Source organism: Vanessa atalanta, chromosome 18 (genome assembly GCF_905147765.1).
Source record: "Vanessa atalanta chromosome 18, ilVanAtal1.2, whole genome shotgun sequence".
NCBI lineage: Eukaryota > Metazoa > Arthropoda > Insecta > Lepidoptera > Nymphalidae > Vanessa > Vanessa atalanta.
The window spans coordinates 7022367-7045268 of NC_061888.1; the positions used below are offsets into that span (position 1 = coordinate 7022367).

Genomic DNA, 22902 nt, shown 5'->3' on the forward strand with positions numbered 1-22902 from the left:
GAATACATATAAAAATAATTCCGTAATAAGTCCATGTCGATACGTAAAGAAACGGAAGTGTCACCTACTCTTTATACTTACTCTTATGACGATTTTAAAATATCAATTCTTCTTATACCCTAGGATAACATATTGTAGCCTAAGGTCTGTCTTGGCTAGTTCTTATATGTTCATAAAAACAAATTGTAGTTTGTGTTTATAATAACAAATTATAATTCAGAACATCTATGAAGAATGGAGGACAGCTCAGTATTGTTCAGTTAGTATTAACGTACATTAAGAGCTGCGATGGTACAGTCGCTAGAAAATATGAATCTTAACCAGATATTGCAAGTTCATATCTAGACAAGTACCATTGAATTTTTGCGTGCTTAATTTGTGTTTATAATTCATTTTCAACAGGCTTAGAACTTGCGAAGTCTATAATATAATTCGTATATGAGAACTAGCCAAGTCAGACCTTAGGCAACAATATATTATCCTTAGTTATAAGAAGGAATGATATTTTATGTAGTTATAAATAAATTTCAGGAAGGACCATTGTACTTGGTACCCATTTAGATCTCACTTATTTTGTCGTTGAAGTCAACAACCAAGGTATATATCATAATATTGGACTTGGCTCTCATTTTTACATTTATGTTTTTGATGGGATATCATTACTTTTTGTATATAAATTATTAGTAGGTACTTATTAATAACAAAGTTAATACCAAATGGTTTTTGTTAAGCTATTCTATTTTCCTACGTTTACGGGGTATAATTGTATTTTTTGTAATACGTTCTATATTTTCTTGTACCTCTGAAATGTTCGAGTAAATTGCCCATTCAGTGTCCGATTTTTTTTACGCGTTTTCTGTTTATACTTAATTTGGCCAAGTCGGGGCGGTATGACGTGCGCAGACGGTTGTACTCTACAATAGAGCTCTCTTGTGCCTTGATTTGACTTGGACCTAAATTGATAAGATGTACTCTATCTAAGGTTTTAACTCTGGAGAAGCCAACGTAAGCCTGCTCTTTACTAAATATAGTGGCCTATGTCGAGAAGAGCACTGTCAAGGCGAAGGCCTTGTGATTTGTGGATAGAAGTAGAATATGCTAGGCAAATAGAGAATTGTTTCCTTTGAGCATATTCATTACTTAGTATCTGAAACTTGGTTTTGACTTCTAGTTCGCAAATTAAATGATGTTTAAATTGAATTGTTATTTTACGTGCGCTATTGCTGTTGTCGACGTCCCGATGTACCTTTCTATATTTTTCCATTGGACCCATTCACCAGTCCTTTGCTGACATTAGCATGCTTGATCTATACTGTTCTTCCAAGCAATAAGGTTCCCCTTTTGTAGCGCTAGAGCACATACTTAAATCATCCCAGTTACGATCTAATACAGTCACACGAAACCTATTTTTTGTTGTTTACTAGTATACTCAAACAAAGAATATGCGATCAAATGTGCGCTAAATGCCAGTTAATAACGTAATAAATACGAAAGTCGACTATACTCATAAGTACTAAAAAGGAAATATTTGTAATTAAAAAAATTGGGGGTGGTATTCAACTCGTTATATATTCACGTGAAGACCTTAAAATCCACATTAAGACCGGCTGTCATAAGTTTTGTCTTTTTTTATAGTTATATTACATTACAGGAACTAATAAGTATATATATGTGTTCCTAATAGACCCAATAAAATGATAAAAATTATAATAAAATGATAAAAATTTTCCAGTTTCAGATTTTTTCCTTTGTATTGGCCTAATTATCTACCTGCATACCAAATTTCAACTTTCTAGGTCACCTGGAAGTAGGTTATAGTTTTGATCAATAGGTCAGTTAGTGATAAAAATGACGATTTTTAGACGTTAATACCTAAATAACCGTTTGAGATACGTTTATGAAATTTCAAACACATATGTATTTCGAGAGTCTCAATTTTTACACGTTTATGTCAAATAGTTTTTGAGTTATGAGGAGGTCAAAAGTGGCTCCAAATGGTTCGTGTAATATTTATACACACGTTGCTGCTTGCCAGTTCTGTTACTTGTACTTGGCTGACACGCTACCGCGTGTCTAGATTTTATATCTAATTTTATAACTTGGCCCAAAAGACGTATCTGACATTGGCTCAGGTGTTGCCGCTGCAGGAAAGACCCGAGCTTTAATTAATATTCCTACAATACATATACATGTATTATGATAGGCTATCATTTAATACAGGTAGACGGACGAGCTAATGGGCCCCTGATGTAATGTATGCTAAGTGGTCATCACCATCCATAGACAATGACGCTGTATGAAATAATAGCCATTCCTTCCGTCACCAATGTGCCACCAACCTTGGTAAGGCATTCGATAAGGCTTACCACTGCATTCTTTACATAAGTGGAAATATTATATAGTTTCGAATCGTCTACTAAAATGGTTCAAAACTTGTCATATGGGAATAATTTCTAGAGGGATAATCCATGGACACCACACTAAGATATTTGTTGTTTCTGTGGGAGTGTCACAAGGATCTAATTTAGTGCCATTGTTTTATATATTCATTCATTTCATATTCCTTAATGATATTGTACCAATGATTGAAGATTGTGACGTGAGTTTATTCGCCGTTGATTTAAAATCAACAAGAATAATTATACGACTTTCTGAAGTTGTTTTACTACAAGAAAATCTGTACAAATTAATCGAATGGTGTGATTAGATAAAATGGTCCCAAATATTGACAAATGTTATCACATTAAATGTAATCGTTAAAAAGCTTAAAGAATTAATATATATTGATAGGATTCATGACGACAAAACACTTGATTTAGTAAAGAAATATCTCGGATTTATTCTAAAATGCTCCAGAGACTTGAAACTGTCCGTAGCGGATTAGAATATTGTTGCTGAATCTGGTCACCGTGGACAAACTTGCATATTAATGGGATTGAGAGTGTACGAAAAAACTTCGTCAACTATCTAAAGATATATGATAAACTTGAATTCTTATAATTACAATAATAAATCATTTATTTCAGACTATGTGTATGTGTATATGTCCATTTTGTTAGTATAATGAAAGATGTAATTTGGTTCAATACACAAAGTCTGGAAAAATGACGAAAACGGATATAAATGAAGTTTTTCTTTATTTTATTTTACACTAATATTGGCTGTCCGGAACTTTTATCATGATTATACTTAAACGTCATACGCAATAATTCTCGTAATAGGAGTAACTTATTTTATAATAGATTATTATTATAGATATATATTATAGAACTAAATTAGGCGATAATTCTAATGAAATTTTATCAAGGTTATCTTTGTTATACATAACCAATAATGAACAAGTAAAAACTTTAGACGTTTGACATAAATGCCGCTTTCAGTTTAATCGAAAAATAAATAATGGTAATTGCGCGCATCTGTATGACTTTATTAATTAATGTTTATTATACAATAGCTTAATAATAATAATAGTATATTTGCACAAAACATTATAGTATACAGGGCCGGACCGTGAGTTTATGGGGCTCTGAGCGAATACTACTTAGGGGCCCACCTAATAACTCAAAGTATAGAAAAATAGAGACGGTATAATATTTGATTTAAATTATAATATATTATTCCTTAGTGTCATACAACCGTAAATATATTGACAAATTATAAAGCAACCTTTACCAATATTTTAACGGTATTAAGTTTTCTAGTGGATAATATCGTCACCCAACACTCGTACAGGTTGTATTTGACTTTAATATATAAGCAATATATAAAAGGTTGGTACATTTTTAATCCTGTATCAATTATTTTAATATAGTACCGACTTGAATTTTGCATAGTTCTCATTTTCATATAATATTCATATGATTAGCAGAAATATTATTATATAATACTTAAACAGTGTTGTAGAAGTAATTACTTCGATTTATAGTTATTGTATTAATGCGTTTAAGAGACATACATTCAATTATTATAGTTGATGCGTAGGTACATGTTTATTATAATATTGTAATGTTAATTATAATTAATAATTAGTGTTAGATATTATTACGATTGATTTACTTAATATAATATAGTTAACTAGTTGTTACCCGCGGCTTCGCTCGCGTAGAATATGAATATATTAACAAATTAACTTAAAATATTACGTTAATGTAAGACCTCTTTGTAAACCACATTGGTGTGTATTACAGCCCTTAGGGTAGGATATCCAGAAACGCTTAAATGCGAATCAACTCATTTTTAATCGGTAGCACAAAAATAAAATTCATGCTACTTCAAAATGACGGACTTCCCGACTAACCTGTATACAAAATATCAACCCCTACTTTTTCCCTATAGGTTTAAAATATCAAGAAACGCTTTAATACGTATTTACTCATTTTTAATCAGTGGCACAAAAATAAAATTTTGTGCTTCTAACTTTAAAAATAATGGACTTCCAGACTAATCCATATAAGAAATGCCAACCCCTATGAAACCCCTTATAGGTAGAATATCTAGGAACACTTAAATAAGTATTAACTCATTTTTAATCAGTATCCCAAATATAAAGTTTCATGTTTTTAACTTAAAAAAAGACTGACTCTTATAAAAACTTTCAACCCTTTTTTCACCCCCTTAGTGGTAGATTATCTAAAAAAGCTTAAATACGTATCTACCCATTTTTTTATCAGTATCCCAAAAATAAAGTTTCATGTTTCTAACTTAAAAAAATACGGAAACACATACATACTTTCATCCCTTATTTCACCCCCTTAGCGGAAGAATATGCAGAAACACATAAATAAGTATCTACTCCTTTTAATCAGTTTCCCAAAAGTAAAGTTTCCTGTTTTTAACTTAAAAAATAACGGACGTCCATACAAAAGTTCAACACCTATTTCACCCCTTTAGGGGTAGAATTTCCAAACTTCGCTCCGTAGTGGGTGTCATGATATGTTAATTCATAAGTGTACATATAAGTTTAATGCTTCTAGTTCTGAAAATAACAATGCTTTCAACAACTTACAACATTTCATCCCCCTTTTCAACCCTTTACAGCCCATTTAATAAAAATAAAAAGTAGCCTATGTCCTTTCTCAGGCTCTAAACTATTTGTGTACCAAATTTCATTAAAATCGGTCCAGTAGTTTATGCGTGAAAGCATAACAGACAGACAGACAGACAGACAGACAGACAGAGCTACTTTCGCATTAGTAATATTAATAATATAATTAATAATATGGATAATATGGATTAGTAAATACGGAAGTATGGATTTTATAAAAAAAAAAATTGACGTCGGAAAACAAAACTTCTTTTTTTAGGTCTGTTGCGACCTGCGACTTTACATTACCGAATGATAAAAATGATTACAATGTTTTTTCTTAAAGCCAATTTATTGTGAAAAAATCATTTATAATAAAATTAAATGCTCTTTACGAAGTATGATAACAATTATATTATTTTCATGTTTTGTGAAAATAAATGTTACATGCTACATCTTATAATAAACACAATGTTATTGTTATGGGTGTTACTTTAGGGTTCAATGTTATCCAATATCCATTTCATGTATTGCCTAACATCGGTGTATACTCCTGGGGTAGAAGAACCACATTGTTGAGGTCCATAAGACACGACGCCGAACTGAATCATCCGATAGTTGTTTTTGTATTCCTCTTCTAACATAAGTGGACCACCAGAGTCGCCTCTGCAGGAGTCTTTACCCGTCTCACCAGCGCATAATTTCTTGTGAATAGTATAACGAGCGTCAGAGTTTCTAAAATAAAAAAATGTAGGATTTAGTATTTTTTTTTAAACATTTAACAGCAATCAACATTGCCAATCAAATTTCTCACCTGTCATAGTATTGTCGGCATTCATTATCAGTCTTTATTGGTATATTAACTTTTCGAAGAACGGAAGATGCTCGATCGAACTCGGTAATTCCCCATCCAGCAACAGTAGCTTGTTTTCCATCAAGGCTTATGTTTCTCAGTTCATTAAATATCGGTAGACAGACCGGTGCGACGTTTTCTATAAATATCTTCTTCTTTGAATTTTAGGTAAAAAAATTTTGGGACAACTTTGATAAGTTATCACATATTATCTGATAACATGTTTATATATGTACATCTGAATGTGGGCTTGACCCATAAAAGGCGCATCGAAAAAGATAAAAAAACAGTTTTTTTTGTTGTATATGATCGCATGATATACAAAGTTTTCACCGTTTCATAAGTTCACTGTTTAGGAGAAATGTTAAAGTGGTTTTTAATATTTCATTATACAAGACCTGTACCAATGTCTAATTTATTGTCTAGTTTGAACATATAGCTATGTATGTGACAGGACTACTGGACAATCCAATATTGGCTCGCTTCCTTGTCAGACAGTTTATTTTAACTAACTTTGTCCAATCTAATATGGTGCAAAAAAAAAAACGGAGAGTCGCAACCTTAGCAAGCGATGTTCAAATAAGATTTAAAATGAGAAAAAAGTTACGTACGAATGAAATGATAACTCGCTTAATGTATGGAGTAGCTTCCATTAAGAACACAGTTCAGTTTGCAGTGATAACGTATCCGTTTTATGTACGTTATGCGCTCCACGTCATTCACATTATTTAAATAATAAAGTAACATGTTCCTAATCATTTAGGTATATTTTAATAACTAACAATAATATTTCCATTTAACTTACTAAATGAAAAGTCAATTGGCACCTTGAGGCGGAGAAGAGCGATATCATTTTGTACGTTAGGCAGTATTTTAAAGTCCTCATGAGGAATTGATTTAGCTACAGCAATATCCTAAAAAAAAAAAAAACATTAGACACATATATAAAAACAAGTTGCTAAATATATTGAATACCTGAATATGACTCTCGCAGAGATACTGTGGATATTCTCCTTGGCAATCTTCTGGTGTATATATATTGAATTCACCGACGCGTACTCCAGCTATTGTTTTAGACTCGACACAGTGTGCAGCAGTCAAAACATATCTAGAGTTTATAATTGTCCCTCCACATTGGAATTGAGTTTGTTTTTTACCTATAATATAAGGAATGAAAGTCAGAAAATACCTTTCAAATTCTGAGTATACAAGAGGATCCGTAGTAATCGCTTTACGCCCGATAGACATTGTAAGGTCCTATAAACGCTTAACGGAGCTCGGAAAGTCATAATTGCTTTGTATATGAACCAGGGAAGAGTTCATTATGGTATTTTAAAATTAGTAGATTTTTATCGAAAAGTGAAATTTCTGGCAAAATGTAGTTGGAGTGAGTACTGGTACATGGTACTAATAATAATACAAAGTATTAATAACCATTATTTTTCCCAATAACATAAGAGATAAGCGCCATCCATGGAAACTCATAGAGGTTGGCATAAAGACCTCCGATGATTCGGTCTCCATTGATTCCACCGCATTTTTCAGGTAACAGTGCGATGTTCTCGTGTGTTTCGATGTCTGTTTCAGTTTCTGCAAATCTTTCAGATACGGTGATGAAGCGGGAACAGCAAATCTGTCAAAAGGATCATCAGTCGAGCAGAGTTGATTGTGCATTTTTTGTGCGTTCGTTTAATAATTAATTAGTTTGTTTGTTGTTCACGTCTTAACTACTTAACCGATCATAATAAAATTTTGGATACACGTTATCAGGTGTGCAGTAAAGAGGACATGAGTCGTCACACGAGGGGAAAGCTGCGGACGGGAATATTTATTGGTGAATGATCAAACCATTTTCAAGGAATATAAAAATTAGAAAATTAAGGAATGATATAACGAAATTGTACTCTATTTGAACTTGAAATATTACTCTAATTGCAACCAACGAAGTTCCAGTTAAATCAAAGTTCTATTTATAGAACAGCCATTTTTAAACTATTCGGTGAGATAATTTTTTGAAAAGTTAAGTAAATTTTAATAATGTACATAGCACTGACAGTATTTTAGTAAACTTAGCTTTTAAAATACATTCTGAAGCGATTAACAGATTTTTCTGAGGCATTGTCAGTGGATAGATAAGTGATGGTATATGGCAAGTCGCGAGCAGAGCACGGTTTGACACAATAAATTTAATTCACAAATAAAGGTCAGTTTTTGGACTACGTCATTAGTAGTATTGTAGTGCTTACCATAGGATGCCGTTTGCCATCCACGGTTTTAATTCCGCACACTGCTTCTTTAAGCCTTTGTTTTGCTGCGGGATCTGTGTTGGACGCTAATTTCAACGCTTCGGGACACTGACGGAGCAACATACAGCTGTCGCATTTTTCTAAATTAAACAACAATTATTATTCTTATTTTTCCAAGATAAACTAATATTATTATTAAAATTAAAAATTTGCTTTACATTCACTTGTGAATCTGTGGTGCCAGATCTACCTACTGCGGCGATCTAACTATTGCGTGAGTTCGTATGATGATAATTATGTTATTATCGCAAAACTTACGTTGAATAATAAAAGAAATGGAATCCTAATAGAAGCACTCTTGTCACTGTCTGATTATCATTTTTTTTGCCTAAGCTCATTTTCGTTGACTCTTCAAAATCGAAGGACAAAATGATCCAAATGAAAAAAAATAAAAGATGATTACTGGCGAATGTTGAAAAGTAATTTTAGAGAACAGCCATTAATTAAAAAAAAAACAAAAACTATAGATAACCTATGAAGAGTATCATTGTATAGTTAGATTTTTTTGAAAAGCTTCGTTAATATATATAAACTCAGTAAAGTAATGAATGACCTTCATTTTTGAATCAAAATTGATTTGAATAGCTGATATCTAATATGAGGTCATCTGTGTCATTTTAACGGCGGATATTAATAAGATATTATTATTATTCTTTATTTCAATATCACTGCTATAACCAACCCGTAAAACTCCTATTATTTCTTATACATCGCAAATTGATACCGGTTGTTCATTAAACTCAATGCATTATAAAAAAATAATTTAGTATGAATTACTTACGTGCGAATGAATAATCCGAGACGTGAATCACTAACAAGCAAATTAATAGTTTTTGAATCATTTTAATTTGTTATTGAATATATTTTTTTGTATATACATATGACATTTATATAATCGTGGTGTTCACGTTAGTACGGCTTGGCATCCAACTGCCAAGTGACGGTGTGATGTTTTCCTTAGTAATATAATTATGATAGTATGGGTCATATATGTATGTATACATAATTCAATATAAATATTATATATTAGTACCGTAGTATTAATTAGTTTTATTTAAAGTTATTCCATATTGTTTTTAAATAGTTTTTATCACAATATTAATTATTTTACATGTATAGTATAAACACATACATATATATTACACGATTCCACCCGTACTTATATATGAATACATATAAAAATAATTCTGTAATAAGTCCATGTCGATAAGTCCTACGTAAAGAAACGGAAGTGTCACCTACTCTTTTAACTTACTCTTATGGCGAAGGCATCGTTAAGTTCATACGAAAATGAATTCACAGTTGTAAATCCAATTTTATAGCCTGGTCCAAAAGACGTATCTGACATTGGCTCAGGTGTTGCCTCTGCAGGAAAGACCCGAGCGTCAATTAATATTCCTACATTACATATACATGTATTATGATAGGCTATCGTTTAATACAGTTAACTTATGTTCCCTAATATATATATTTTTTTTGATACAGGTAGACGGACGAGCTAATGAGCCCCTGATGTAATGTATGCTAAGTAGTCATCACCATCCATAGACAATGACGCTGTCTGAAATAATAACCATTCCTTCCGTCACCAATGTACCACCAACCTTGGTAAGGCATTCGATAAGGCTTACCACTGCATTCTTTACATATGTGGAAATATTATATAGTTTCGAATCGTCTACTAAAATGGTTCAAAACTTGTCATATGGGAATAATTTCTAGAGGGATAGTCCATGGACACCACACTAAGATATTTGTTGTTTCTGCGGGAGTGTCACAAGGATCTAATTTAGTGAGATTGTTTTATATATCCATTAATTTCATATTCCTTAATGATATTGTGCCAATGATTGAAGTTTGTGACGTGCAATGTGTAATGTACAACTATTAGTATAGCTATATTTAATATGATATTACTAATTCAATTTCAAATTTCAGAAGCCGATAATTAGCTTAAATAAATATGTCAAAAATTTGTATTGGTCAGCAAGGCGGTATCTATCTAAACGATTTTGTATAAATTTGAGAAAATATTACGTTACTCAACTAAACTTTCTGGTAAATATAACATTGAATATTAATATATAATTAAAGCAAATAATATTATTTTCTAGTGCTTTGAGTGCATAAAATATTTTTTAAGGAACGTTCTTTACGCAGATCAGGCGGACAGGTTAACCGAGTAAATATTAAATTATAGTAATGAGCAATAAAATATTTAAGATTATATTACAATCTTATGTGATCTGTCAAAGTCTCTGTTAAACTGAATTTGGTTTTTGATATTTGTTAAAATTTTTCGAAGTAATAAAAAAAACCGTTTAATTTGTCTTTTCTTCGAAAGCAAATTTATTTCTCAGCCAGTGTGTTTCATTTATTATTAATTACAACATTATCTAACAGTGTTGTACAGTTTCATGTATGAATTAAATAAGTAATTGTTTATTCATAAAACACACATAGGTTTAGCGTTTTGATGTAAAATGGAAAAATAACTGAAGTTACGAAAGATTCTTCTTGTTTAGGGCTTAATGTTAACGACAACGAGTTTTGTAGTAAGTGGTGGTAATTCGTGTTTCTTTTATTTAACTGAGTTAATATGTTCAAAGGATATCCGCACTATTAAATAAAATAATTTAATATTGAAACCTGATCTCGAGGGTGTTTTGTACGAAATTAGGGCCATCCACGGGAATTCGTAAAGGTTCGCGTTGGTACCCCCGATGATACGTTGCCCGTCAATTCGGCCACATTCCTCGGGTAAAAGTGCAACATTCGCGTGCCTTTCGGGCACTAAAGGTTCATCAGGCAAAATGTACTCAGAGCAGCATACCCGTTGTAATTTGACAATATTTTAATCATTCTCTCATGAAAACACTTAAATGAATTAAATTATTTCGTTTCTTTCAGCATAAATTATCTAATTTCATAGTCATCTACGTATATACAGTAGGTCAAAAATCATATGATCAAAATTAAATATTGTTAATGTCTAAATCGTGAAGCGTACATTGTACGATCGAACATGATGACTAAGTCTATAGAAATTGTGTTTTGTTTCGTCAAATATAAAGTAAGTATTATCGATTGGTCAAATTCGATATTAAAAAAAAAAAATACTCACTTTCGGTATCCTTATTCCTTTAATGTGTTCGATACCGCAAAACGATGAATTTTATTTATTAGACTTTATTTCTTGATCTTTAATAAACGATACAAAATGTATAGCTGCAGGACACGCGCGATATAATCTAAAGTCGCTGCAATGTTCTGAGAATTTTTTTGATTAATGAATTCATCTCTATCTTTCTAACATAATTGACGGGACAGTTTCTATGTTAGGACGTTTATACTCCGTTACGGTAGCATGCGAAAGCGATCCTTTGTCGCCTACCGAAGCGACGGAGAGGGTATTCCGGTGTACTAAGGTCGTCCTGGACACCGGTGACATTCCACTTCAGGGAGGAAAAGCGTAATGCGATTTTTAGCTACCAGTACATTTCGCTAATTTTGGGCGATCAATTTATTCCATAAATTATTTCCCTTATGTATTGGTATTTGGGATGGCATATTGCTTGTTATAACATACATTGAATTATATATACTACTAGACGCGTCCGGGATTGAGATGTTGTGCTTTAAGTTACGGTCAATTGACCTCAACTCATTTAGTTTAATGCGAGCGACCGAAAGCTGACAGTTGTTTAAAGCAGACATTTATTTGTATTCTTAAGAAATCCATTTTTATTTATTTATTGATTCATAACAGGCATTATTATCGACACGCGCAAATTGTTTACATGATTTAATTACTACCTATTTATGGTGGACAATGTACAACGAAAAAGATACTTACTCGAATTATAAGCGTTGCATCCGAATTTGCGCTAGCGACATTTTAAAATATTTCTAAAAGTACAAAATAGTCGACTTCATTCGGAGTTAATATAAATACTAAACCTAACTATTGTTTTTATACAATAAATACAGAGGATCTGACGTGTTCATGAATTAATACAAACACAAATTGTTAATGATTCCTATTTATTCATAATAAACTGAGTCATTAGTTATGTAAATTGTATTCTTTAATTCAATTGAACAAGGAAATGTCTGAGCACTGGAAAATACAAAAACATGCAAATCGCAATTTGCGTAAAATACATTCAGGCGAAAATGACTAATTTTTCAAGCACGCTTTATGTTTGTGACAATACTGTCTGGTTTTCTTATTCGTTTTAGTACGAAGAGAAAAATAAGGACCCCATCCTGTGCTGTTGGCCAACTGATCTATTCGGTATTATTCTTCTAACAGGCGCGGTCCGACAGCGGGTGTCAAACTAAGATTTTTTGTAATATTGGAAAGCGGACGGGCAAATGGCCACTAGATGTTAAATGGTCACCACTGGCCATAAACATGGGCGCCGTAGGAAAATTGATCCCCATTACTTACATTGCCAATGTCCCGAGCACGTGTTATGTCCCTTTGGCACGGAAGCAAGGGAAATGACATATTTATCGCTATAGAGATACACTGGCTCACTCACCTTACCACTTATCTACTTTGTTCTGAACTTTGTTTTTTTATGAACAATTTGGATATGCAACTGCCTTTGTCAGCTGCATCCAGGCCTACGTTTACATAAGAAACAATCAAGGAGTAAAAACTTCATTGAGTCGGGAGTTGACAGAGTCGGAATATGAAATATGAATATGGAATATGTCTCATGGGTAATAATATACTGTAAGCCTATAAAATTATTTTATATAAAATATTTATAAAATAATCATTAAAGGTTGTATAGCTTCCAGCCATTGAGTTACATTCAATCACAGAATTATATAAATGTAATGAATACTTTTTGGTTTTAAGAAAAAGAATATTTTTGAGTTGGACATGGGAATTGTTAATCTGGGTTGAAAAACGAAAGATAATGGATGACTGTAAAAATAAATATTGTAAACTAAATTAAATATTATTAATTATTCGACCTTCCTGTTTACTTGAAGCTGAGATCTTCAATACATATATATAATATACTCACACATAGTCATTATAAATACGGAGAAAGTATTATTATTTTTTACCATATTATCAGTTATTTATGTTGCACTATAATTAATGCGTAAAACATACCTAATGTTTTACGAATTTAACAAATGACTAGTATTATTATGTTTTGTTTTCAAGATAAATTGACTGTGGGGAAGTTGTTTTTTATTTTTATTAATATACAGTAAGGTTATTTTAGGGTAGGTAATTAAAATGAAATATGAGTAACAATCATTACATATCTTCTCGATCTTAGACCTGTACACGCATTTTGATGCGGTTTTTTTATAGATAGAGTAAGTCATCGGGAAGGTTTAGTATTGTACACCTTAAAAAGGTCTTCAATAAAGTCTGCGATGGTATATGTCTCTTAGGGTAACCCAGAATTACCATTTTTTATCCTTTACTTTTTACGAGAAATAATGGCTTATTTTTGAAGCGATTTTAAGCAATACAGCATTAATCCATATCCAGTTAGGTACATTGTACATTTAATATAGATCAATATGGCTCTTTAAAGCATGTAATTTAAATGAATATTTTCGAAGATATTACAGGTATTATTATTTAAAACGTGGGGAAAAACTGTGAACGTTGTACGACATTCTGTAGTATGTTTAGTATCAGCATGCACCCGTGCGAAGCCGGCGGATCGCTAGTTAAATATAAATAACATAATTTATGTATACACACGTTTAATATGTCTGAATAAAAATTGAAATTCCATTTAATTGTAATTACTTAGTATAGTTAAGTTATATAATTGGTTGAAAAGTAACAACTGAGTTTCTTGCCGGCCTTTCGATATACATTATAAAGTGTTGTGTAGCTTAAAATTTTTCATAATATTATAATATACTTGGTGTTTGAGCTCTGTACAAGCCCCTCTGGGTAGGTACCACCCACTCATCAGCTATTCTGCCGCCAAGCAGCTATACATGGTAATTTCTGTGAGCCAGTGTAACTATAGGCAAGGGACATAGGTAACATCTTAGTTCCCAAGATTGGTGGCGCATTGGTGAAGTAAGGGATGGTAATTATTTCTAACAGCGCCAATTTCTATAGGTGGTGGTGACCATTTAACATTAGGTAGACCGTTTGCTGGTCCGCCTACCTATTACATAAATATATACTATATAATGATCAAAGTACTTGTGCGAATTAATTTTTTTTTTTTTATGATATAGGGGGCAAACGAGCAGGAGGCTCATCTGATGGAAAGTGATTACCACCGCCCATAGACATCTGCAACACCAGGGGAGTTACAGGTGCGTTGCCGGCCAAATACATACAGTTACATGTTGATTTTATTTATAATGTCGATGTAACAGATTAAAGCATACTAAAATGATATAAAATAAAGAAGCCTTTACAATATGTCACCTCAAATTGTAAAGATCTTACTTACAAACAAATAGCATTTGTGTTTATTTACGATTATTTTATTTTTAGGTTTATTATTGTTGATATTTGTAAACATATGAGACAAAAGGTAATTATTAAAAAAAATTAAAACTATTCAAAATGTTTATTCGTAGTAGGTTGAGTTAAAATAAATGCATTTATTAAGCGCACATTTTGCAACCTCGCAAATCAGTGCTATTCTGTAAGAACGCACTTCGCGTGTCACTCGTAAAACGTTGTAACTGCCTTGTGGTGATACGCTATTTTAATTCGTATAATTATTATGTTCAATGTCGCTTACGACTTTTTGATATTTTACGATCGTGTTCGGCGAGTCGAGTATGTTCTTAAAGAATAGTTCCAGTTAAACTTTTCAATAGATTTGCTTTATTATATTAGAATGTTCATATATTTTTTGTGTTTATCGACAATCCAACAGCGGAATAACAACAGTCGACATTATTATAATCGATATTAATACATCAGTAATATATTTTACTTAAAAGAAAGCACTAACTTTCCTTAAACAACGGTCAGTTTATTTATTTTTTTCTTGAAATAAATTCGTGATAAATATATACCGCACTGACACTCATACCTTTTATCTAACGTAGTTGTATATCTCTGTACACTAAACAAACTTCAAAGATACATAAATTACACAGCACTTTCTCTATGTATTGTAAGAGTCACGTCTGGCGGTGGTGGTTCCCAGTCCCATAATCTTGGTTTTCGTCTCCTGTCAACCGTCGGTGCTGATTCAGCTGAACCATCAGAGTAGCCGCTACTGCAAGAGCGAAGACTGCGTGATGCGTGGATTTTATGATCTGTGAAAAAATATAGAATGACCATGTTTAGTTCTTGGTATGATATTCAGAAAAAAGCACTTCACGTCACTTTTTACACCATTATTTATTGTGAATATTATTTATTAATTAATATTTCAGTCATTGATCGATTTAATTTTACAGTTGCTTGGTACGCGCCACCTTTCGTTTCGCCGATGGTACTTTGATATGTATATCATTTAATGTTTGTTTTGATTCTACTGATTTATTTTATAATCTGTTTTTATAATATCGGTTGGGGGACGGGCAAATGGGCTACCTTATGGTAATTGGTCACCTCCGTTCACAGACGACTCAATGTGCCACCAATCTTAAGACCTCATACTATAATATATGTCCCTTGTGCATGTAATTACACTGTATAACTCAATCAACGGTTGTTTCAATCGGACAATACTTTAAAAAGAAAATGAAAATAAGACTAAAAAACAATTATCAATATAAACTTGTTAATTAATATTTTAAGTTAGTTTTCCTGGATGGCTGGCTTCCTGGATGGCTTCTGGATAAAGCACAGGATTTTCTGATGGCAAATGTATGTTCTTCAAAACAAATTCGATTGATTACAGTCTACAGGTACTAGTGATTAAGAAGTACAGTAGAGTCTGTAAATTTTCTTATGTTGGACTGAGGTTTCCTCTCTTTCGGAGGAAAAGACTAAGACCTTATTCCGTATTAAATTATATAATTTATTAGTGAGTTACACCGCTCATACTATGATTTTTTCCATCACCGCCGAGTATGATTTGAGTTAATAAATAATGCATATAAAAAATCATTAGTTTCTGGGTTTTAATTTAAAATTGTCGGTTATGATTGACGCCTTTGAACCACAGGGCCATCTCAGCTCTTTTATGAATTAATATCGCTACAAAATTAAACAGGTATGATTGATGATTTTAGCTTTTAAAACATTTACAAACTTAGTTAGCAAAATATAATTAATACAATTATAGGAAGAGGAAAGCATGCGTAGATCGTGAGCAGTGTTCATGATCCTTACCTACCTCCAATTGTTTCCAAATAATCACGGGCGACATCATCCAACTGCAGAACTTGTATGACAGGTGTGGGTTTAGAGCGCGCCCGTCGCGCCAGACGTATGGCGAGTACTGTGGACAGCACGAAAACTGCCACCAGTACCACCGCGCCCACAGATATTCCTACATCTTTTTCGAGGAGAACTGGAATCGTATGAGTAGACTTTAACTTGACACTTTATTTATCTTACTTAATAGCTTATGTGACAAGATTATACAAGTGGAAACTCGACACATAATAATCTTTTACTGCGCGACACTCACGGTATATTAGTAACCTTTAAATTGACTATCTTTTCGGTGCATAGTACGGCTAATACGCCTCGCCTCCAATCTTACTAATTAATAAAGTTTTTTCTATACATAAGTAATACTAGTTGTCGCCTGCGTCTTCGCTTTTGTTTTAGGGATTGGTCGGCGGTGTAAGGTAAAAAACGTCTATGACCTTGTACTATGTAGCCTATGTCCTTTCTTGAGGTTCATGCTTGCTTCATATACAATTTCATCATATTCGGTTTATTGGTGTCGCCGTGAAAGTGTAACAGACAGACAGGCACTACGCTATACTCTAATTACTGTTACTGAATTTAATGTATAATAATACAATGGAATGTCATTAGTCATGGATGAGAAACATGACTTCCTACTTACATTTCCACCAGGGGTTCGCGGCAGCATGTAATAAGTTCTCTGTTGGTCGTAACAGTAAAGCAGAAGAACATCCGTATCTATTACAAGCAGAGGCTCCCGCTTCGTCACCCACGTTCAAATTCCCCAGGGGACCTCTCACTAGCCAAGGCACGCCCTCACCTTGTGCGAGAGCTTGGCTCATACCATAACCCATTGATCCTCTCCTATCGAGAACCAAAGAAGCATTGGATGTTGACATTCGCCAAACAGATACTTCATAGTATGTTGCGTTTTCCACTGGAAAATATATTTCATTTTTTAAACATTAAGTGTTATTATCACAGATTTAGACTAGACTAGAATAAGCGTGTTCAAAGTTAGTGATATACACATACTAGATGCGCTACTATTTTTGTTTTCATGCATGTGAATGAGTTGTTATAAAATGTAAAAACTCTTTTAAGGTATTGCCTATCATTGGTATGGAATTCTTGTGCTCAAATAGCTAGCTAATTTATTATGTTCAAAAATGTATTATCATCGTAGGTATATAAAATATGACATTCTTGGTTTTGATTTTTCTACGTCAATGTTTGTGTAGTTTAATGGTTATGAATAACTAAATACGATACTCGATATGGTGCTAGATCTCGTCTCGTCTATTACAATTCAATTGAAAAATTACGAAAATTAACATTTTTATTCACATATAAAATAATAATAAAATAAAAAAATATATATTTGAAATTTGTGAAAGACTAAAATTAGAATACTAATACATACCTGGAATACATCTCATTTGAAATTCTTCATATTCAAAGGCTAGATCACACTGTTGTGGTTGCGGAGGTCGCAGCTGTTCGAAGCTGAAGATCCTTTTACATGGCTTTTCTTGAGACGCAATGCCATTACCCGCTTCGCAACTGGCATCTAATGTCCTCGATAGAGATCCTGTGATTTGGTTGAGTGGTAGAATTGCTGAACCAGTTGTTAAATGCTGAACATCCTCGTCTGCTGGTTGGATGTGCCAGAAGAATGTGTCAGGTGGGGGGAGGGCTTTGACATTGCATTTCAATGTTTCTTTAACTAATGTTACACCATGATCCTGACATTCTGGTGGGTCTGGAAAATAAAGGCGATTTTTCAATTTTTTTGGGAATATTCCAAATAATCACATGATTATCGACACAAACAGAATTTTTTTTAACATAGATACTACTAATAAGAAGAACGTTTTTAGTCACTCGATAATGTATGCTTACAAAATACAGTAATGTTGATAGATTCTGCTCTCGTTTCTCCAATATTATTTCGAGCTGCACAGGAGTATCGACCAGCGTGTCTCCGTGTAACTTCTTCTACTAATAGCGTTTGAGATGAAACCTGATTCCCCCACCATTTATTAGGTCGTATTTCCACGTCCTGAAAATGTAATTTATTTTATTAAACTTGATTAATAAACAAAAATATGTATTTTCATTTATGATAAATTTATTTAGAATCGATGTGATTTGAATCTTGATGACACGAAAATGCGTAATAGAAAACAAAAAAAAAAAACGAATTAACTTTAAGTTTCACTTCTAGTGAATTGCATACACGCGCTTGTTTTACTCCCTTTTCATATTCTCGCCTAATTTGTTATTATAATCATCATTTCGTTTTTTTTTAAGCAGGAAACCGTCACGAGAATAGTTATTTAGGTCAAAGAAATAAAATTCTGTCAACCAAACCATCTGTAAATGTTAAAATTAGGTTTTATCAAGAATTTCGAAATAATTTTATTACTATTAACGACTTAAATTACTTCATTCGACCAAATCTGGATTTTCAGGATCTTTTTTCATTTTATATTCGAGGTCTTATCTCAAGACTCAAGTTTATAATTATTATTATTTAGAGGCATAATAAACCTTCTTTGCATGATGCGTTATTGAATTAAAACTAAAAAAAAACTCTGGAATGATCATGGCCTTTCAGTAACTTTTAGATTAAAAAATATATATAAATCATGCTTACATTAAAATACCAAGTAAAGCTTAAAACAGGTGGGTTGGCTTTAACTTCACATTCCAAATGTAAGCTGTCCAACTCGACCACTTCGTTCAGTCTTCCATCTCCTAGTTTTGATAATTCTACTATTGGACTATCTACAAATAAATACGTTACATTATTTGTTAAAATGTCTTAAAAATCAAATCAGATGTCAGAATCAGATGGGACTTTGCTCAAGTAAGTCTGGGTGGATACCAAACAGCAATACTTAGTATTGTTGTGTTCCGGTTAAAAAGGGTGACTGAGCTAATGTAAGGTATAAGGGTCATGACATCTATGTTCACTAAGCTTGGAGCGCTTAGATGAATGTTTTAATACGTTACACCCAAGTCTATGGACGCTGGATATCAATTGCTACCAGGTAACCTTTGCCTGTTTGTTTACCTATATGATAAAAAGTCGACGTGTTCTATACCATCTACTGACCGAATATTGCCAATCCAAGATCAAGGCAAACACTAGTGAGTTTTTTGTTTTTAAAGTTCATTTCTCAATCAGCAATGAAGGAAAGTATCATGACATCATTATCCACCAATATGACCTAAAGCACCGTGTTGAAATAAGTAACAAACTCCTTTATCAAATATAAGAGACCTTTGCTTAGAGGAACATAACGAATTTATGTTATATAAAACCAAAAAACATAAGTGTAAAGCTTACAGGTAACATTTAAAATGATGACATCTGCCTTCGAGTCCCGACCTGGTGCCATCACAGTGTTGGTTGCTATGCAAGCCAGTGTTGCACCATTTTCATTCACTGCAGGTGTGAACTCCAGATATGATTCAGCTTTTCGGGTAACATTATCCCAACTCTAATCAAACGAATGACTTACTTTAATTCAAAATTGAAATAATAGTAATGATTTTTTTTATATTAAAAACACATTTTATTGAATTAACTATCGCGATGTCGCCAGCACTATAATTTGTGACTATTGAGCTAATTACCTGATTGCTATGTTGAGTGAGATGTCGGTGGTCCAGCCACCACGTGATCTCGGGTGGAGGGTAGGAGCCATAGGCTATGCAATGCACGATTGCCTTCTTGCCTGCTCGTAGAGCGTCTTCTACTAATCCTCGTACACAATTTATAGTAACATTATAGGCGGGTACTGTAAAGATTAATGTACTTATAAATTTGAGACAGCAATTATGTGATTTGTTATATTTTCACAATTTAAGATATTTACAGTAAGGAAAGCTTTTTTCTTTATCAAAAAATTATCATTATTTATATATATCACTAAACACAAGAAAGTCAATAGGTTAAGTCAGCTATAAGTATATCTGTTCAGCTTATGTTCTGCTTTGTCTCAAAATCGGTTAAAGTAGATATGATCGGTTAAAGTAAATATGGTCGACGATTTAAAGTTTGAAGTGATTGGCACATATTATATATTGGCTAAGAAATAAAATCCGAAAAATACTAAAAATATCATTATTTATTACTAAATCATCGCTGAGAAAACAAAAAAATCTGAGGATAGATCATATTTCAGACTTCTGCGAATTTTAAGAGTTCATAATAACAGAGGAGTGGAGATAATAGTGGAGAAGTTCACATTTTTAAGTGAAATTTTTACTGAAAAAAATACGAATTGGTTTGTCCAATTTTTTTTCCAGTCTTTGAATACTGTATCAATTTTAATCCCCATTAAAAAAATCTTACACGTTAAATTTATTTAAGTTTTGGCGTAACTGAAATTATTATCTTTCGGGTAAATAGTACAAGGGTTAAATTGGTGTTTGCTATAGATTGATAAGTATAGTCATATAGAAGCTTTTTCCTTTTGAATTTACAAAATACTTACAAAATAATTCAACTTGTAGTGAAGCCCTCACTGGGGGAATAAGGTGGGTGTTACTGGCTTTACATGAGAGGGACTCAGCGTTGTGACGAGTGAGAGGAAGGTATAATTCGTTCTCTCTTACTCCCGGTATATCACTAGCTCCGTCTGACGCGTCAACCAGATCTTTGCCGGAATACCAACTTATTCTAGGAGGAGGACGACCTGCAAAGAAAAAAATACCCTAAGAAAGACAGAATCAATTCACGAAATTTTGGCGTTTTGGTTCATCAGAATCAAAAATGACTATAGATATGTTAGTGTTGAGAAATATAGTATTTATCTATACTTATAGTTTATAAATGGGAAACTAACTCTGTCTCTTTCATGACCAAAACACTGAACTGAATTTGATGATTTTTGCTAGCAAGCTATTCAAGCTAGTAAGAATATAGGCTACTTTTTATGCCTAATATCTGACAACCAATGGCTACATCATGAACTAAGCCGCGAGCCACAAGTAGTTTTTTTAAATTATAAAGAAAGTGTTTCAGTTTTGTTAAAATGAAAATTTTCTTAATAATGTCTCGTACTTACCTCCAATCACGAGGCAGCTCAGGACTAACGTATCACCTTCGTGGTATGGTCCAATCTTTCTTTCCACTTTGTTCCCGAATTCATCCAAAAAAAATGGTTGACTGGGAAGAACTGAAATCAAATACTGACATGAAAAACAATAAATTTATATTAAAGGACGCTTAAATAGTAAGCAAAAGTAATGAGTAGTTCTTTTAATACAAAATTTTAAGCGCTTTATTTATTTGTATAATTTCGTGAGTACTACTGCTTAGAACACGTTTATTTAAACTGATGATCACGGTTTCATACCTAGATAGGTGATCACTGAATTTACAGGTGCTTAATTACTTGTGTTATCAATTTAAATCCTGCTTGGTGGTGAAGGAAAACATATCGAGATAACATGTATTTTATGAAAATTTTCCATTGGACCGCAACATTGCCTTCATCTCAGAAATAAGGCCTTAGATTAGGTTCTTAGTCCAGCAAAGTGATTGGGATAAATAAATAAATAAATTTATATAAATAAATAAATAAATGTCATAAATTCATAATATATTTTTTTTTTGTTTTTATATTTATTACATACAAATTGTAATTTTTTCATTATCTTTTTTATATAGAGATAATATGAACGGTAGCAGTGTGGTGGATTAAGCTCCAAACCTTTTTTTCAAAGGGTAACGAGGTCATAGCCCAGCAATGAGATATTTATAGGCTGCCTACACATATTCATGAACGGTGTTACTATATACGATATATCTACTACACATATTATAGCATAATACAATTAGATATCAAAACGTAAATTCCTTACCAATGACCGTCAAATTGACTCCAATATTCCTGGTCGGTGCTAGAAGGAAGTCAACTCGGCAATGGTAGAGTGCCTGATCGTCTCCTCTTAAATTCGTAACGATGAGAGCTGTGGGTTCATTTTTCAGGTCTGCCTTCAATCTACTGCTGGTGTTGAATGATAAACTCGACCATTCGCTGGCTATGCGAGCATCGTAACTAAAATAATTTAAATCAAATTGATATATAATTAAAAATATAATAGAATAGCCGAGATAACTTAGGTAACTTGGGTAACTTGGCTGATAGACGTAAATCTAAAGCGAAGATTTCGAAGATTGAAATCCAACCGAGCACAAGTGTGGGTTCATGTGCTTTGCTTGTATTTGTAATGCAATTTTATATTAACCGTGGCGATACATTTTTTGCAAATAAGTACTTGCATAATTATATTTCAAGTAAATAATAAAATAATCTTGATACAAATACAGCACGATTTTTTTTTTAACTTATTTTAGCAAAACAAA

The 22902-nt window shown here is 32.7% G+C and overlaps 2 protein-coding genes across 4 annotated transcripts in view; both read right to left on the reverse strand.

Annotated features, from left to right (window-relative positions):
* Positions 1–5446: 5446 nt before the first annotated feature.
* On the reverse strand, positions 5447–9120 carry LOC125070904 (CLIP domain-containing serine protease HP8-like). The gene is made up of 7 exons (XM_047680914.1): positions 8964–9120; positions 8123–8262; positions 7311–7509; positions 6852–7033; positions 6682–6790; positions 5838–6015; positions 5447–5758 (listed from the first exon to the last, which is right to left on the reverse strand). Exons 1-7 carry the CDS (start codon positions 9022–9024, stop codon positions 5518–5520), a joined length of 1110 nt encoding a protein of 369 aa, XP_047536870.1. The 5' UTR covers positions 9025–9120; the 3' UTR covers positions 5447–5517.
* Positions 9121–14781: 5661 nt separating this feature from the next.
* LOC125071002 (hemicentin-1-like) overlaps positions 14782–22902 on the reverse strand; it is a 181828-nt gene continuing 173707 nt past the window's right edge. For 2 of the 3 annotated variants that reach the window (XM_047681046.1, XM_047681045.1), the window contains 11 exons: positions 22398–22594; positions 21599–21709; positions 21026–21226; positions 20163–20326; positions 19873–20026; positions 19177–19307; positions 18420–18579; positions 17941–18279; positions 17179–17454; positions 16495–16671; positions 14782–15466 (listed from right to left, as the gene is read on the reverse strand). In XM_047681046.1, coding sequence (XP_047537002.1) covers positions 15297–15466; positions 16495–16671; positions 17179–17454; positions 17941–18279; positions 18420–18579; positions 19177–19307; positions 19873–20026; positions 20163–20326; positions 21026–21226; positions 21599–21709; positions 22398–22594 — 2080 coding nt within the window. In that variant the 3' untranslated portion in view covers positions 14782–15296. Of the gene's footprint in view, positions 15467–16490; positions 16672–17178; positions 17455–17940; positions 18280–18419; positions 18580–19176; positions 19308–19872; positions 20027–20162; positions 20327–21025; positions 21227–21598; positions 21710–22397; positions 22595–22902 lie in introns of all 3 variants that reach the window. The other variant, XM_047681047.1, reaches the window with a different exon arrangement.